Source organism: Phasianus colchicus, chromosome 3, assembly GCF_987193195.1.
Source record: "Phasianus colchicus chromosome 3, bPhaCol1.hap1.1, whole genome shotgun sequence".
NCBI classification, from domain to species: Eukaryota; Metazoa; Chordata; class Aves; order Galliformes; family Phasianidae; genus Phasianus; species Phasianus colchicus.
Genome location: NC_143438.1, coordinates 59,830,523 through 59,850,166, shown reverse-complemented (window position 1 = coordinate 59,850,166; position 19,644 = coordinate 59,830,523). Strand labels below are relative to the sequence as shown.

The 19,644-nt window shown below is 38.7% G+C and overlaps 1 protein-coding gene across 1 annotated transcript; it reads left to right on the top strand.

The window, feature by feature from the left end:
- The first annotated feature begins 3,250 nt into the window (after window positions 1–3,250).
- TTPA (alpha tocopherol transfer protein) lies at window positions 3,251–19,587 on the top strand. The gene is made up of 5 exons (XM_031612806.2): window positions 3,251–3,494; window positions 10,586–10,739; window positions 12,013–12,206; window positions 14,685–14,795; window positions 16,459–19,587. The coding sequence occupies exons 1-5, from the start codon at window positions 3,300–3,302 to the stop codon at window positions 16,636–16,638; spliced, it is 834 nt and encodes a 277-aa protein (XP_031468666.2). The 5' UTR covers window positions 3,251–3,299; the 3' UTR covers window positions 16,639–19,587.
- Window positions 19,588–19,644: the final 57 nt, after the last annotated feature.

Genomic DNA, 19,644 nt, shown 5'->3' with positions numbered 1-19,644 from the left:
CCTCTTTTTTTTTTTTCTTCTGACCCCTATCAACCCTGCTATATAGAGTATATAACAGATTTAAGGCCTATGACAATAGGAAGAATTTTGCCAAAGTTTTGAGCAATGCTGACAGTGAGTATGCAAACAACAACAAAGATGAATGATGGAGAAATTCAGGCAAAAATCAAAGAATAATTATTGCAGCACCCGGAGCTGATAAACCTTGGATTTAAGTTGCACTGAGAGGCTAACACCCTCTGCCGTACTGCCCCTAGCTGCAGCATTCCTACTGTGTCAATTCAGAAAAGGATGACATCTATTCTACTTGTTTTTTGGGTTTTTTTTTTCTGTACATAACTGTCAGCCCTCAGATAAAGTAATGATTCATCGAATCTGTTTTGCTTAGCTTGAAAGATTTCTTTCTTCCATTCTTAGTGAAAAAGTAATATTCCAAAGTACTGTCAGTGAACAGACTCATGACAAACTGTTGATCCCACTGATCTGACACTGGATGTCACTGGAAGTTTGTCCCATTTGAACAAATAAAATAAAAAATAGATTTCTAAAAGACATGATAAAGACAAGAAAAGCAATTTTTGAGCCATAGATCATGTCTAGAAAATCTCTGGAACAACCTAAAGTCTGTCTGCAGCATTACTGTATGCCCCAAGTCTTCATTTCTGTGCTCATGGTGGCAGCAGACCCAAAGCTGCACTGTCCACTTTCCAAGTAAGCTCGTGAGATCTTTGGTGCAACTGGATGTGAAATTGTGGGATGTGCTGCAAGTCTTCACATGGGAGGACAGCTAAAGAAAAATCGGGTTAAGCAGATAGAGCTCCAGAAAGCTCCAGAAAGCTGGTATTTCTGACACCTTCTATATAGATATGTAAAATATCTATCTACATTATTTGTGTGTTTTAGTAAGATAATTGGCTACACAACACTTCAGCATTTGTCACAGAAGACCTGTTAAAATTACAATTCAGGCTTTACTCAAATTTAAGTTTTTTTCAGGGGTACAAATTCCAGATATCTTCGGAAAGCCTGCTTGTTGCTGGGATCTGACAAATTCCAGCCTCTAAGAGATACTGATAGTTTCAAGTCTTTGTAATCATCAGAGTCCAAGGACACAAACAAGGTAATGTTTACAAACAGGCACATTTAATTTACTGAGAGCTTTCAAGCCTTTGAGCTCTTTTTCAGATGTAACTAAACAAAACAAAAACAACCTACAAACCTCCTCTTGCAACAGGTATTAATTACTCAGGTGAAGGGTCAAGTATTCAACATGTGATGATACATCTTCCCCGTCAGAGGCAGGAGCTGTAACTAGTAATTACAGACTCACATTCATTCATGGGATTTAATAGAAACATTAAACATGCAGATATTTTTGCAACTCAGTCTTACTGGAAATCACTGAAACCAGTGGTAAAACAAACACTGGTCAAACACAGACCCAACACTGCAACTCTGAACTTTGTAAAAAAGCTAGTTAAAAGTTATGAGTTACTCAGCTGACAGATGTAATAAGAGGTATCTCTGTTTTCTCACCTTTCATGTTTTATGGGCCAAACTCTAAGTTGTAAGAATCACAGAATCACCAAGATTGAGAAAGACCACTGAGATCATCTAGTCCAACTGTCAACCCATCATCACCAAACCTACTAAAATACGTCCCTCAATGCCACATCTGAACACTGATAATAAAAATAAGCACTCCAAAATTAGGAAAAGATATTTAAAAGCGATGTACGATCTCTTCTCATTCTTTGCTTCTTCTTATATTCACAGCTTGCTTTTCTCTCTTGATCTTGGGTGTTTCCATACTTCCTGGCACCTTTTCTCTTCCCTGCCATTCTCCTGCTCACCTCCACTCAGCCTTCTGTTCCATTTCTGAGCTTGTACCATTTGCTGCAACACTTTTTTTCCTGGCAGCTCATTTCCTGTTCAGCCCCCTTGAGTTCTTGCTGTACCCTCTTTTTGGAAAGACCATTCATGGTCCTTTTTATCCACCTGAATTTTGTTAGGTAGCTTTGGATGCATTCAGAAAACTGAGGGGGCTGCCTGTAGACATTTCAGCAGTATGGACCAGTCTAAACAGGTATGATCAAAAAGTAAGCAAATATGAAGTGTATCTGCACACAGTCAGAGAAGAGGAAGATAATCCAGAACAAAGTTTTGTAAACTTTTTAACAGGCCTCATGAATGGTATGTTAAATGAGTGAGGCTTTTAACCTAAGTAGGGCAAGAGATCTCAAAGGAAGCTTAATCAAAGGAAATGGCTATAATAAAAATACCATTAGGAGCAGTGAACTCTTCACCTTCATTAACTGGAGCTCGCTGCAGGGTAGCAAAGTTGAATTAACTTCCTCATGCAGACTGAATATATATTTTCATCACTGGGCTGCACCTCGAGCACTGCATTCAATTTTGGGCCTCTCACTACAGGAAGATGTTGAGGCCCTGGAGCATGTATGGAGAAGGGCAACAAATCTCTGAAGGTTCAGGAGCACAAGTCTTATGAGGAGCACCTGAGGGAACTGGGGCTGTTGAGCCTTGAGGAGGATCAGGGGAGACCTTATCACTCTCTACAACTGCCTGGAAGGAGGTTGTGATGAGGTGAGTGTCAGTCTCCCAGGTAAAATTAGAGGGAATGGCCTCAAATTGCACCAGAAGATGTTCAGGTTGGATGTTAGGAAAAAAATTCTTCTTAGAAAGGGTGGTGAAGCATTGGAACAGAGTGCCAAAGAGGGGGTGGAATCACCATCCATGGAGGTGCTCAAGAAATGTGTAAATGTGGCACTGCGGGACATGGTTAGTGGAGATGGTGGTGATGGATCAAAGGTTGACTAGATGATCTTAGTGGTCTTTTCCAACCTTGATGATTCTATGATTCCTGCTAGTGATTGGGTGCTCCGAGATTTTATTTTCCCCCCAGAAGCAGCATCAGGCGGGTGGTGCAGGCACTCAGCACCCAGGGACACCCCCAGAAGGTGGTATTGCGTGTCACCCCTCTATCCCTAGGGAACAGGGATGGGCAGAGATCCTCTTATGGGACTATAAGCAAAAAAAATAAAAGAAATACAAAACAGTGTATGAGATGAGTTAAAGCTTAAAAATCTAAACGCTGGTGAAGTTCATAAAAGTAAATAAATAAATAAATAAATAAATAACTTAGCTGGTGACGAGGCCAACCGGACCAGCCGGGACCTCCCGTTTTCCTCCCGCCCCCACCCACGAGGGTGCGGAGGGGTTAAGCCCCGCCGGGGGCGGAGGCAACAGGGCTGGGCCGGGTTTTCGCTTGGTGCCTCCTGATGGGGCCGGGGACAGGCATGGAGCAGCGGCTGAACGAGCTTCCCGACCACTCGGCGCGGGTGCGCGGGGCCGTGGCCGAGCTGCGGCGGCGGGCGGAGGCAGAGCCCGGGCAGCGCTGGCCGCAGCCGCTCAGCGACGCCTTCCTGGTGAGGTTCCTGCGAGCCCGAGACTTCAGCCTGGATCTGGCCTGGAGGGTAAGGGGAAGCGGGAGCCTCGGGACACCGGGGTGCTTGTTTCAGCTGCCTGGCCCCTGGGTGGGCTCGGAAATGGAGATGCGGGTGGCCAGTGCTGCTCCTGGGGGTGTTGGGAGCCCGCAGCAGGCAATTGAGTGGGTGAAGCATATTGCCAGGTGGGTCAAGCAGGACATTTGGGTTATAGCGCATTGCTCATCTGCACACGTACAGAGCAAGGCCAGGGAGAAGACGTGCAGTGTGGCTGCTAGCTTGGTGCGATCCCACTGGCAAAGATTCTGGTACCTGCGGTAAGGTCACAGCTCAGCTAACAGCATCCTTCCAAGGGCATCCTTGCCTTGCTTTTCCTGTTCAGGTTATTAGTAACTCTCATACATCTCTTAGTTTTGCTACAGGTTTCTGTCTGTGAAATTTCTCTTTCTCTTAGAGTTTGGTAATTTAGCAGGCTTTGGTGAGTTTTGTTCCATTCCTATCTGTTGTATGGCTTGTTGCCATAAAGACATTGCATGCCTGTTTTCAGCAGTCAAAAGTACAGATTGTTATCATTTCTTTTTTTACAGAAAGGTTGATAACCACTAATTCATCTCAACAAAAAGTATTTCCAAATCTTTCTAGGGCAAAAGCTTGTGCCAACTGGAAGCTGTGTTTTAATAGAACTTGTTGCTGTTGACATAACGTTGCCCAACACAGCTTACCTTTTATTTTCTGCTTCTGTATGCTCTTGATCTTCCAAGTTCAGCATTGTGTGTCAGTATAACTGAAGACTGTTTGCACGTAAATATATTGCATGATCAAGGTAGTAAAAAAGAATGCTAGAAATTGAATGATGCTCTTAACAGTAATTAGCTTTAATTATATCTTTTCATGAGGTTTGTGTGACAGCTTTAAATCTCAACAGAAGAATGAGCAAGTCAAGACAGATTCCTTTGGCTATTCATGCATCTTATTGTTGCTCTAAGTTCATAACACGGCTTATATCAAATGTGTAGTAACAATTGTAGGACTGTACCTTTCTTTTCTTTTTTTTTCTCAGCAAAACTCTCCCCTCTTTTTTTTTTCTTTTTTCCTCCTGTGTTGCTGGGTTCCAAAAAGTAGAGTTTCATGAAGATGATACACTCTCCAGCTTATGTCGTAGTACTGGAAATTGGAAGTACTGGAAGTATACATGGCAGTGGCGCTCAAGAGTTTGGCCCATAGTTTTCTGCACTTCCTTGAATGTAGTTACAAAATCACAGAATGGCCAGGCTTGGAAGGGACATCAAGGATCGTGAATCTCCAATCTCCCTGCCACATGCAGGGCCACCAACCTCCCCATTTAATACTAGACCAGGCTGCCCAGGGCCCCATCCAATCTGGCCTTGAACACTTCCAGGGACGGGGCATCCACAACCTCTCTGGGCAGCCTGTTCCAGTACCTCACCACTCTCTCTGTAAAGAATTTCCCCCTGACATCCAACCTAAATCTTCCCTCTCTCAACTTAAAACTATTTCTCCTTGTCCTGCAGTTATCTACCCTTTCAAAGAGTTGATTCCCCTGCCCTCTGTAGGCTCCCTTTAGGTACTGAAAGGCTGCAATGAGGTCACCCCGCAGCCTTCTTTTCTCCAGGCTGAACAAGCCCAGCTCCCTCAGCTTGTCTTTGTAGGGGAGGTTGCTCCGGTCCCCCGATGGTCTTTGTGGCTCTCCTCTGTACCCTCTCCAACAGCTCCCCATCCTTCTTGTACTGGGGACTTCAGACCTGGACACAGTACTCCAGATGGGGCCTCACAAGAGCAAAGTAGAGGGGGACAATCACCTCCCTGTCTCTGCTGGCCACCCCTCTTCTGATGGAGATGTTGTTAGATATGCTGTAGGTCGGGCTACATGGAGTGGGAGGAAGGGCAGATTGGATGTTAGGAAAAGATTCTTTACCAGTGTGTGGTCAGGCTCTGGAGCAGTCTCCTCAGGACAGTGGTATTGGCACCAAACTGATGGAGTTCAAGGTGTGTTTGGACAAAGGTCTCAGACATAGGGTTTGATTTTGTGTGGTCCACTGTGGATCCCTTGATCCACATTGGACTCAGTGATCTTTGTGGGTCCCTCCTGTGATTTTGTGCCTAGTCTTCAAGAGTGTGGTGTCTAAGCCAGGTTTAGAGATGGAGTCTCCAGAGTAGTAGATTTTTCTTTTTCTTTTTCATACTCTGTGAGAATCAGCTCTCTAGGGCTGGGGCCCTACTGTCAAGGCATTTTAGAATCTCTTTGAAATTTCTGTGTCTCTACTGATTCCTAACTCTAAAATTCTTTTTTGAATACATATGTGTTCTAAGAGTTTTCAGTGTTTAAGAAAATCACGTGTTGAATCTTTCCACTTCAGATTTCTTTTTCCATGTGTACTTAATGTTCTGCATCCAGCTGACATTGATTTCCAGCTCTTTGGAAACTGCATGGGAAGAAGACAAAAATAAATAAATAAATAAAGGAATGTGTTTATCTGCAATCAGTATATTCTAGAAAAGCCCAAGAGGATTATTGTGCAAAAGTCAGTAGTGATTGTAAGAATTCATTGAATTCATAAGGATTCACTGAACCCAAATGAGACCTCACATGATGAGGTTACATTTTTGCTTCATGCTAGAGAGTGCCCTCCTGTCATCTGTCTAGATGGTGGGTGACCCTCCCTGCCCAGATAGATATCCCCTCTCAGCTTAGAGTTCAGGCTGGTAAACCTAATTTTTCCCACCAGGAAAATGGCACTACTGCATGGTACTTGTAGACAGGTAATGCATGAGCAGAGTCTGTAGCTCACCAGTGCCTGTGACCAAAAGAATGGAAGCTTTTCTCCATCATTCTTACTATGGGCTTATACTTAGCCTTAAATATGAATTATGAGTTCGGTTACTGGCCAAACTGTTTTGTGATGCATGCCAGGTTAATATGTAACTCATATATCTGATTATTGGCCTCTCAGGAGTTGATTTATCAACATTTGGAAATCTTCCAGAAAATAATCAGTAAGAGGGTGATTCCATTTCAGATCATTTAGGGGAACAGAAATCTTTTACATTTTTCTTCTAGCAGTTTCAGACTTGCTTTAAAGTACTGAACTATTTCTATATATCATCCTAGAAAAAAATCCACCGCTGAAATAGCTTGTTGGAGCTGAAGAACTCAAAGAACTGGAAGTGTGTATGTTTTGAAGTCAATGATATATCTAAGTAAGCTCAGCAGCAGACTGTTCTTGAAATAGAGGAAAATTATTTTCCTGCATTTTTGAATCAGAGGAAAGATTTGGCTAAATTCCTTACCTTTGAAAGTGGCTGGAGAGGAATGCATGATCCCTAATTACTTAAGTACAGACTCCGAGAAGAAGAGGTGAAATTAAGCAAATATTTTCTGCTATAGGATTTAAAATATGTGAATGTTACCAGTGAGAATGTCTGTAATCCTTAAATCCTTCATGAAATCTTGACAAAGATTTGTCTCCAGGGGTGTGCAGAAGGTCCTTTAACATGGGCTAACAACAACTAGGACGTAACACATGAAGCCTTGAATATGCTAGTAAGACATTTTTCTGTCCAGTGAAACGTGTGGGCAAGGCTTACATCCCCCCAAAAATAACACTGAGGAGGAGTGGTGTTGTAATATTTTAGCCTCTTTCACTTGTGCCTTTGTAATCCCTGTGAGAGGTAAAAGCAGGGATCAGATTTTAATGCTGCAAAATATTTAAACTGTGAAGCAGGGCCATGGGTCATCATTAATTGAGATAAAGCAATGATTTTAGTCCTTTTTAATGTGCCAGCTATGTGGGTATGTTTGGCTTTCTTGCTGTGATCAAAAGTGAGCGCTGACACTTGGGTTCAGTAGTGATATGTGAAATCTGGAGAACTAGCAGCCCCTCTCCTCCATGCATGTTTTCGTTTATTGCATTTTATTATTGCCTTGTGTTACATCCTGCAACTTTTGGATGAAGCTGATTATCAGTGAGCTTGAGATACTGTCTTGTACTTGACATGAATTATACTAGAGGGAGAAGAATGAATGTTTTTAAATTCAGTAAAAGTGCAACACTGAAACACCAGCATCAAAGTGTGTGTATGTGTGTATACACATTTATATGTTTCTGTCCTAAAGTTTGAACTGTTGGTTACTCCATTAAAGATTGTAATTAAAAAACATTTTTCCCTGAGCATAGTGTGTGCTGATACAGCTACTGGCACAGCTGAAACTTAATCTTGCACCTTTGTTAATATGGATAGTTATCACTCAGGAAAAGCAATTGGTTTTCATATACACATACATTAATTTCTGTAACATACATTGTTTTCTAGTTCTTTTAAATCCAAGTACTAAGTTCTCTTTCTTTTGTTTTGTGTCTTATGAAATGTGGATTAATCAGTAACATTGCTATCTCTGATGTTAAGAAATCTGGAACTATCCCCAAAAGACCTCGGGAAAAATCTCTTGATGATTTACTCCAGACAATGAAGTTTTTCATCCAACTTTGCCCATTATCAAATTATCTTGCATCTGTTTTCAGATGCTTGACAGATTTTTAAGTGAGTTATTCAGTTTATATATACAGATAATTATATAGAGATGTTTTTTCTTGTAAACGCATGAGTCATTTTGATTGTAATGAATGCTTTTGTTTCTCCTGATTATGTTAGGTTTATTTATCTTCTGTGCTCAGATTGATTATTATGAATAAAACTTACACTTTTCTTTGCTATCTTTAAAAAAAAAAAAAAAATCCTATATTTTAAATATTCCATATTAATTTCTGTCTTTAAGCAATGTTAATTTAGGAATTTTCAGAATCAAGTAAAACTGTAAAATCCACAAATTTTTGTATTTTTTGTTTAAGAATTACTCGTGTAAGTGGCTCTGTGTGACTTGAGAATGTCCAGCAGCTGAGAAAGTGGTTGTTCACAGAGAATGTTTCCAAATTAGCTGTGAATGCTATGGAAAGTTATCTAATGCTGATCTTTAGTTCAGAACTGAGTCATCATTTCAGGTAATTAGATCACATAGTTTTTAAGATCAGAACTATTCATTTGAGCACTTTGTGGCTTTCTGGAAAAGGGAAGAATGTTTTGGAACTGTGTCTGTGTAAAAAGTATCGTGCCATAGAGGGAGTCATAAGTGTTCTAACTGTGTGTTTATTCAGTCACAGACAATCAGTAGATAAATTATGTTTTTGTAAGTATCTTTAGTGTGTCGCAGTTTGTGAACAGTATTCCTTTTCTTCTCAGGTCCAGAAATTGAGGGTTTGATGTTCCTTTCTAGGGAAGTGTTAATGTTCATGAAAAGAAGAAACTAACTGAAAACTGGGATTATTCAGGGTATTGGATGAAACTATATTTATTCTCATCTTGATTTTTGGCAGGCAGCTCTTCAAAGAACTGCTTAAAATAATTATGTGTTTGTTAGATAGGTTCATTATAATGGGGTATACCTGATGTTAGAAGGGACAAACTGTAAAGCCGACGTTTGGATAATACTTCTGTGGTTGTTTGTGTGCTTTTTGCTGCTGTTTAAGTGTCTGTGTTGGAAAGATGAAGGAAAATAACACAATATGTAAACAGTGCTGTCTGGTTGGCACAGTGTTTGGGATTGTTCCACAGTGCCCTTTGTAAGGAGTCAAATTCCAGCAGAGTGAGATAATTGTAGTACCTCTTCTGGCCTATCTTTGCAATCAGTGAATTTCTTTTCCACAGATTAACTTGGTTTCCCTCTCTTCCTGCTCTGTTTGTTTACATTAGCCCAATTATATGAGGTCAAAAGACTTTTAGTACAATACGTTAGCAGTTAAGTGTTTCTGCTTACAGTGTATGGTCTAGAGTAAGGCTTTTATCAGTTGGCTTATCTCCAAGTCAGATGGGATTCTGGTGTGGCAGATGGACTGTCCCAGTTTTGTACCTACTTATACTTATAAGCAATATTTCCAGAAATGATACAGTTAATTGTAGATCAATGCATCATCTATTTGTACGTAAATTATTTTAACAAACAATAACTTGGCAGTTTTGTCTAAGAATAAGCTGTCTAAGAATAAGTCTAAGCTTAAGCTAAGGAAAAATTGTATGTTTGTATGAAACAATATAAGATACTTGAAAACAAAGGAAAGAGTTAGAAATTACTACTAATGTTAATTGTGTAACATAAACAAGGTATGAGGTATGCAATGGTGATTCTCAGGTTTTGATTACCAACCTAGCTGATACTGTGATATTCCAAGGGATAAATTCAGCATCCATTGAGGTTCCTTCCAGCCATTCTTTCTATGAAGACGATGAAGAAATTGATCCTTGCATAGATATAAGAAGCTTGGGGGTTTTATTAAAGGTTATGTTTTATTAATAGGAGTTGACAGTTCTTTTAATTTTAGTGCTTCTGTTATGGAATATGGTATAATTTATAAATAAATAAATATGAATTAGCAGAAATAAAGGAGAGTTAAGCATATTATTTTGTGAAACTATACTGAGGATCAGATTACTTTTGCTGCTGAATGTAACAATTCAAAAGAATAGCCTGTCTATTCTACCTTTAAGATTTTAAGCCTATCTTTGATTTTCTTTTCTTGTGATACAAGGTACTGAAAAATTCTGATTCACTTAGCTCCTGTGAAAATGATAGGAGTTCCAACTGTAATTGTCTGGGACATTTTAATACAAAATTTTACATTTTGATAGCCAGAGCTATCGCTCTGTTCTCCAAACTCAGCGCTGGACAACTTAGCACAAGTGATAGAGCAGAGGTAGATCATAGCTGCTGAACAGAAGACAATCTTGCAAAGCTTCCTACCTACCTATTCAGGATGTCATAAATAACTTCAGTTGCAGACAATTGCTGCTCCTTTTCTCCACCACCACTTAACTTCTTTATTTTAAAAGGAAAACTGTAATAAGACATTGGAACTACCATGTAACCAATTTAATTTTTAATTATCCATCTCTACCTACAATAACTTCTTACAATATTATCTGTAATTCTGCTAGCTAGATGTTTCCTCAGAAAGAAACTCCTTTAATTGACCACATATTGGAAATATGGTTTTATCTGTGCTTTTTTATGTAATACCTGATGGCTATCTTACACATTTACTTTTTTCCAGTTACTGAAGAATTACCAGAAGTGGAGAATTGAATGCCCAGAAATAAGTGCAGATTTGCAGCCATCTTCTGTCCTTGGTCTATTGAATGCTGGCTATCATGGAGTCTTGAGATCAAGAGATCCATCTGGAAGCAAAGTTCTAATATACAGAATTGGTGAGTGACAATATTTCTTGGACCCATTTCATACCTGGCTCTTGTACTAATTCTTTTGTTTGTTTTTTGTTTGTTTGTAAATTATCACAATTTCAGCAGCAAAATAGAAGTATCTAGTGGGTGTAACATCAGGAGTTGATAAAATGGAAGGTAACATGAGAATCTCTTAACTATAAAGGTAGTAATTATTTTCCCTTGTTAGAAATACTTTTAGGTTAACATAAAGATGTGTTTATTGAGCAGTAATAATAATTGTATCACTTGATTCTAGTACGGCTAAAGTTGTGCATTATTTTCTGCAGCTTTTCTGTTCAGTTGAATTCTTGTTTGCATCAAAAAACTACTAAGGTTGAAAGCCTAAAATTTACAAGAATATGTAATTATTTGGTCTCAAGTTTCCCAACAGTAATTTTGTTTCCATGGGAATTCTAAAATCTGTGTTCTGAGTGTGGTGGAGTTGCAGTACAGAGGGGCTTTCCTCTGAATGGCAAAAAGGTGTACACCTAATGTACCAACATTTAGCTTAGATGCAGATGAGTTTGCTGAATCTTCACCATTTAGATATAGCTGAAGAACCCTGTATAAATTATGCCTTGAAGATCTTCAGTTTGCTTTGATACATTCCCTAAAGTCTTAATAATAATAATATATCACATGTTGCCATATTTCCTTGTGGTTGTTTTGGGCAGAGAAATGATTTTTACCTGCTTTCAAATAATTGTTTTAATATTGGCTAGTCTAGTAGAGTGAAATGCTTTTCTTTGCAAAGCTGTGTTCTCCAAAGATTGAGTCCAGTGTGAAGGCTCATCCCATGCAATTCTTCGCTCAAGTCTCAAAAAAGCAAATGGAATTCACTGAGGCTTGGCAGTATTACTGTACTGAAAAAATTATAATTATGTAGATTGATGATCTGTGATTTCCTTTTGGAGTTCCTGAAGCCCATGGCCATTGTTTAGCCCCTTTGAGCTATACCATGCTTCCCTTTGGTTTCTGCTAATGGGACTGTTATTGTCTTAAGCTGTCTGTGGCAAAACCTTGTACTGGAGGCTACAGTTGTAGGTGCAACGTACTCCACTCTTGTACCATTCACAAAATTAGTGTGAAAGGTGAGTGACAGAGCAAGCACAGAATAGAATTTCTGCAATGGCAAATCTGTTTATTTCAGAATCCTTGATACTGAACATTTACTTCTCCCTGAGAAGCAGCAGGAAGTGAAAGTACAGGTGTATGCTGTACGCTTGTGGTTATGCAGTGCAATGTACTAATTCCTCAGGACAATGGGATCCCACGTTATTTACGGCATACGATGTGTTTCGTGTGAGTCTGATCACGTCTGAACTCGTTGTAAAGGAGATTGAGACTCAGAGGAATGGAGTCAAGGCTATCTTTGATCTTCAAGGGTGGCGATTTGCTCATGCATTTCAAATCAGTCCAGCAGTGGCCAAGAAAATTGCTGCTGTGCTCACAGTAAGTACAACATACTGCTTTATACTACTTCACTGCTATAGCTCCCTATTTTTCTTCCATCTGAAGTTTTTCCTTCTGTAGACCTTTTTAGAGGTCATGCAGTTTGAAAGAACAAAATTTCATATCCGCAAAAAGTCAGATAACTCGGGCACATGCTTTGCTTATTTTCACTTAAATTATGTTCTTGTATGGCAGTAAATGCCCTTTAACATCTGATGTTTTATTAAAATTCCACTGACCTGTTACAATACAAGAATAATACAAGCAGATAAAGCCTACTTTTATAAGGATCTGTTCAAAGCTTTTTTTTTTTTTTCCTTGAGACTTAGAGAAGATGAAAAATAGGATGTGCTAAGTGCAGTTCAGACCAAGTGAGTAGTACTTATTGGCAAGTAAGGACGATACTAGAAGACCATCCATCTGTTCCCAACAGCATGTGGCATTTGTTTTGCTTGTGTTTCCAGATGAGTTATTTTGTGCAACTCATTGTTACCTCACCTCATTTTCACAAAACTTGTAGGAACCTTATTGTCTCTAAGACTTCTTCCTTTCTGTTAAATTCAGTTGAATTTTGCCAATGGATTTGAACAAAAAGAGAGGAAAGAGACAGAGAATTGGCACTGTACAGAGAATACACTGTTGTCGTATGGTCCTACTTTCCTTCAGAAGTTAAGCTGAAAATCAGTAATGATAAAACTGTTTATCTATGATGCAGAAATGGGCTAGGGAGATAATCTCTCACTCTGGTTTAGCAAGGTTTGTATCTGAGGGCAATTCAGAGCTTAGTCAGCGAGCTAATAGCATCAGAATTTCATCGGCTCTTCCTTCTTGATATCTGCAGTAGAACTTCAAGGAAACCAGCGAGTATTACAATTTTTTTTTTTTTTTTTCATCTAGAATAAGAAAAATATTGATGTTTATATGATCCTGGGCCAATTCCATGAGAACAATAGTTGAGAGAGTGTTTCTGCTGATTTCTGAGGTAGTGAACAAGTTGTTAGTAATTTTATAACTTTGAAATTGAGAGCAGAAAGGAAATAGAACAGGATTTGCAATTAAAACTGAAGGTTTCAATCCATTACCTTAAATGAGGATATTCTTTGAATAGAATGGTTCTATCTTACTACAGGTCTGTTGTATGTTTTTCAGGTTTCTAAATGTTTCTTATAGCAATTGAAAAAGACAGAAAAGGGATTGCATTTCCAATGTTGTTTTCTTAGAACAGGAGTAAGCTCAATTGATTTTTCTTTCTTTTCTTTCTTTTTTGGATACTTTTCATTGTTCTAGGTGGGTTTGTATGTTTCATCTGGAGGTTGTTTTTAGTGTTGATCAGTATGCTTATAAGTAAAAATTTAGGAACCTTGGCTTTTACGCTAAGTTTTTCTTGTGAAATGTGTCTTTCTTGCAAATTGCTGTCTCGTGTGGAGAAACACATTAATAGAAAGGAAATAAATGTAATATAGAATAGAAAATATAGTAACATTAGTAGGTGACATCATCTTGAATATCAGTTACCTTGAGGCAAAACCAAATTCTTTTGTGAAGAAGAAAATAGTAGGCTGTAAACAAATGATAATAATGTGCAGTAAACCTAGAATCTGATAGATTTAAGGTCTTTATCATACTTTAAAATCTAATAGGATTTGCACTTAAGAAATGTGTGTGAGTTTTTTCTTATCCATAGAAGAGTGTATGATATAGCCAATTTTTTAAGCACCAGTTGCAGTGTAGTAGTATCAGGTGGGATTTTAAGGAGTTATTCTTCCCTCATTGCATAATACTGTCTTTATACACTGTTGTTACTTCCTTTCAGGTTGAGAAGTTGTGGGACTTCTATATAAAACTTGAACCCAACTAGTAGTATTTCAAATTATGAAGGCCTATAGGAATACAACTTTTATTATAGGATTTGTCCCTGCCTGTAGCAGGTGGATTGGAACTAGATAATCTTAAAGGTCCCTTTCAACCCAAACCATTCTATGATTATCACAGTAATCTTGCTGTAAAGCTGAATTTCAGGCTTGGGCAAATTCACTAATTTCAAAACTCCTCTCTGTATTTAACTTAAAAATATAACCACTGATTTTGCTGTTTTTATATCTATATATTCTTCTCTGGGCTGTGGGGGTTGCCAGTGAAAACACGTGCCTAGATAGCTTTTTGGTAAAGTAGCAGCAGGATCTTTGCTGCTGTACCTCAGAAGAAAAGCTGAGACAAAGTTTTGTGTATATTATTTGTGTGCAATTTGTTGTTGTTGCTTTTATAGTCAGCCTTTCCTTGTTAATTTTTTTTCTCTCTAGTGAGAAGAACAAAATGCAATTTCTTAATCAGTGTAAACTTGAGTACTCCACAGTGCAAGAATTAGCAAGGCCAGGAGAAATACCTGGAGTAAGACTAGATAGTTTCAGATTTGTCTTTCACGATAGAATGTTTTCAATAATTCCTTTTTCTCATGCTGTTTTTCATGTATCTTGACAGGATTCCTTTCCACTAAAAGTTCGAGGTATCCACTTGATTAATGAGCCTTTATTATTCCATCCAGTCTTCGCTCTAATTAAGCCTTTTCTCACTGAAAAAATAAAGCAACGGGTGAGTGCACACAAACATTTATTTCTTCCACAAAACCCCTACACAACAATCTACGACACTTCCCTTAGGATCTGAACTTTGAAAAGGATAAATCATTTTAGTAGATCGTTTTAGTACTATAGTGGCCTCTGTAATCTATCTGTAAAACATCTGCAGTTATCAATAATGTAACAGTTGCTGTTGTCACTCGGCCCTGCAGAGAAGGACTTGGGGTCCTGATGGATGAAAAGTTTAACGTGAGCCAGCAATGTACTCTTGCAGCTCAGAAAACAAATACTATCCTGGACTCCATCAGAAGAGGGGTGGCCAGCAGGGACAGGGAGGTGATTGTCCCCCTCTACTCTGCTCTTGTGAGGCCCCATTTGCAGTACTGTGTCCAGGTCTGGAGCCCCCAGTACAAGAAGGATGGGGAGCTGTTGGAGAGGGTCCAGCGGAGGGCCACGAACTGGAGCACTTCCCCAGTAGCTGGGAGGAGGGCTGAGGGAGTTGGGCTTGTTCAGCCTGGAGAAAAGAAGGCTGCGGGGTGACCTTATTGCAGCCTTTCAGTACCTAAAGGGAGCCTACAGAGGGCAGGGGAATCAACTCTTTGAAAGGGTAGATAACTGCAGGACAAGGGGAAATGATTTTAAGTTGAGGGAGGGAAGACTTAGGTTGAATGTCAGGTATTCCAGCACCTCACCACTATGAGTGGTGAGGTACTGGAACAGGCTGCCCAGAGCGATTGTGGATGCCCTAGATGTGTTCTCCTGAACACCTCTAGGATGTCCCTAGAGGTGTTCAAGGCCAGATTGGATGGGGCCCTGGGCAGCCTGGTCTAGTATTAAATGGGGAGGCTGGTGGTCCTGCATGCGGCAGGGGTTAGCGATTCATGATCCTTGAGGTCCCTTCCAACCCTGGCCATTCTATGATTCTGTCACTACTCTAACAACTGAAAAATACAGTAACAGGGAGTTTAAATAGCTTGCTTAAGATCACATAACATATCTTCTGCAGAATTAGCAAGAAATAGGTTCCAGACCTCTAGACGCACTGTCTACAAATGACAGTGAGAAATTGTCAACAAACAGTGTTAATAATCAGAAAATTCTTGTCAACTGTTAATAAGAAACCTATAAAAATTTTTTGACCAAAAATAATGAAGAAGGCTTCAAGTTAACTTTAATAAAGCAAGAAAATAGCAACTGAAACTACACCATTCAAAGGTTAAACTGGAGAAGAGCAGTCCAGGATCTGATTTAATTAGAACTGAATTACGTGGACTGTAATGTAAGTCAGAGGTATAGTTTCTTCTGAATATCCCCCTTGGCACCTGTATGAACCTACATACCTTGTACGTAATGTTGTCTTCTCATGTGTGTAGCAGGACCAGATAGTAATGGCCAGGTGCTGAGCACTTTTTTTTCCCCTGGAATGACTGATAAACAACTACAGGACACACCTCAGGACAAGACTAAGCCCCAGTCCCCTGGTACAGATCATTTTAGGTATATGGGTGTAATGAGTTTTGGACTTAAATTGTACTTCCTCACTGAAGGAGCTCATCGTGAACACTTGTTTAGTGGATCCAATCTTAAGTGCTTGTATTGCATTTATTTGCTGTCTGTTTTTACTCATGAGTCTAGCATTTATACTGAAGTAAATGCTTTTTCATATTTTGTTTTAGGTGTATATGCATGGAAGTAACTACATGCAGAGTCTGACTGAACACTTTCCAGTCAGCATTCTCCCACAGGAATATGGTGGGGAAGGAGTCTCCTTTGAAGAGCTGGCCAAGGAATGGACTGACTTCATAATGGCATCTGCAGATTATCTCCAGAGCATTTCTCTGGTTGCCCATGAATAAACTTATGAGAGTATTCTATCAATTCCTGAAGACTGGAAGTGGAAATAAATTTGATATGAAATCTTTCTTGTAAACTTGAAATCATGGTAAATGAAAGCAGAATGTCTTTTCAGAGCAGAATTACAATCACTGCACTTTTATACTAACTGGAGAATATCAATATGTATGTCTGAGGAGACTAATGATTTCTGTGTGTTTGTAACTGGTAAAGTTGCATGCCAGGAGTTGTACATTGTATATCAGATATTGATACTGCTACTCTTAAGTCTTGGAAGACAACTCATCTATATTAATGCAGTCCAGAACCTTATGCTCAGTTCTTCTATCTTGGCTTGTCAAGATGATAAGATACAAAGCCAAGTAATTAAAGTAGAACAGAATATAGATGGGGTAGACTAGATGCAGAAATATGAATACAGGCCTAATTTACAAGTAGGACCTGCTTTTCAAATTGATTCTCAGGGAAATGGCTGTTTTGTTAGTTTGTGCTGCTAAGATTACACAGTCAAATTATGAATTAGTCATCAGTACTGAAACATTTGTTATCTCTGTGCTGCTTATGCAGCTTCCCTTCTTGTGCTAATTGACATAGTAATCTAGTAGTTCATGGGGAAGATGAGGAAAATGCCATATACATATTCTTCAAAGGAGAGTGTGAATCAGGAGGAACTGGTAAGAGAGTTAAAAAAAATCAAATTTTGATTTTCGTTCTTCAAAGAGATAATGTCTGTGGATAAGCTATAAGCAACTAAGTAAGGTGAACACTTTTAATTCCTGTTGTAGACTGCTGCGCAGGTCAACTGCTCTTTGCTGGCTGCAGTATTTGTCTTCCAAGGTGAAGTAGATCTTCACCCTACAAATCTAGATTCTTTGTAGATCAGAAACTTAGAAATAGCTGCTGTGTGTTTTAAAGGTGCTTTGGACCTTAGCCTGGGAGATGCCTAGGAGATTCTTATTTTCAGAAAAGTGATTGACAACTTGCCAGCCTATGTAGTGTTGGACACTGGAAAAATTTGTTATTAATTTCTGCTGAGTTCTCTTCTGTGTTTATATAATGAAAAAAATCTGTCTGTACTTACGGAAAATAGATTTTTAAAGGGACGTGATTCATGTTTAACTGCTGCATGTATTACACAGCAGTATCATCCTACATTCCCTAAGATTTAATAATCTAAAATGATAATTTATTTTTCAGTTTTTGTTTTTTTGTAAGGTTTTTTGTTGTTGTTATTGTTAAAATTTCTGTTAATACACCAACTGCTGGAGTTTGTATACACAGTTTTTATCAGTTTTATAACAAGCTAGAGAGTGTTCACATAAATATTAAACATTTAGCATTCCATATAAACGTTCATCATAACAACGTACTTCTCAGGTAGCTAGAAATGCTAACTTCTGTTATTTTAAAATCTGTAGGACTCTGGGATGTTGTATTAATATATGTTTAAGAGAGAGAAAAGAGAATATCCTATGAAATCAGAAGCATCTTGTTTTAGTTTATCACTGATACTTCATTATTGCGAAAGCCAGCAGAAGCTGTTTTTTATTATCATGTACAACATCTGTGAAAGGCCTACACAGTACGTGTTGGTCATAGTTTCCTTTGCTACCTAAGGTGAATGTCAGATAGAAAGTTCCTTCAAAACTGACAAGGATTTTCCTTTTTCAGTTATTTCCTCAAGTGCATTCTCCTCCTTTTCTTTCAGGATATCTTTGATACAGAGCCTAAATTCAAATAAATATTTTTCATATATTCATATATTTCATATCCTTATTTTTATCTGATTGAACTATTTTGTGATATGAAAAAGCTCTTTAAATAGTTCAGTTGAGGTGATTATTTTTATAAGAAAATAAGTAGTCATTTGGCAGTTCTTCAGATGTATAACTCAAGTTCCAAGTCATTTATGAGACAGAGATCTGAAGCTATTGCACTATCGCTATGCTCTCTGTTTTAATCCTTGAATGTACACCATATAAAGGAAAGAACCATGTTCCTGTGAACAGGTTCCTGTGAAACTAATCTCTTACTGTTGCTATTTTATCTAACAGAAAGAAATTTAATTCCTTCATTTGATTGCATATGTAGAGAAAAAATAGCTTTTATCTTTATTTGAACTATGATATATTGATGAAGTCCTAAATATGGTCAAAAATATCCTGAACCTATTATCAAATGGTAACATGAACATGTAATGCAATAGAGCACTGAGTACAGTTGTTTTTTCATGAACTGATAATTATTTTTAATGTTTACATGTAAAGTAGAACTTAGAAATTCTGGACAAGGAACAGCTGTCACTGATGATGATGCCATAAAATAATCAGGACATTTGCATAATAAAAGGGAAAACGTGATGTGTGGAGGTAGGTCAGTTGTAAACAAGAATTTGCACATGCCTTATTCTTCTCTAACAAGACCGGGAGTGCCTTTAAAAAATAAACTTGCTGTTAAATGCTGCTACTGCCTAAAAGCATGATTTAATGCACATTTTAAATTTTTTTTTACATGTTAATATAATTATATTAATAAACCTTTTCTAGTTCAACCAGTGTTGTCCTGTTTTGAAGAGCTTTAGTTACTTTTCAGTGTAACTAGAATTACTTTCACTAAGTGTTATGGTTTTGTACTCCTGCTGGTGATACCATGGTATCATAGACTTAGGTTGGAAGGGATCTCAGACCATATGGTTCTGACTTCCTGTCATGGGTGGTAGGTTGCCACTGCCAGCTCAAGCTGCCTATTCCCTATTGTCCTGTTTTCCCTTGTCCTATCACTATCAAATCATATAAAAAGCCAGTCTCTCTCCTGTTCATACACTCCCTTTTAAGCACTGGAAACCTGCAACGATGTCTTCCTCGCAGCCTTCTCTCCTCCAGGCTGAACAAGCCCAGTTCCCTCAGCCAGTCGTTGTAGGAGAGATGCTCCAGCCCTCTGATCAATTTGCAACCCTCCTCTGGGCCACTTCAACATTTCCTGTGTTGGGGGCCCCAGGACTGGACGCA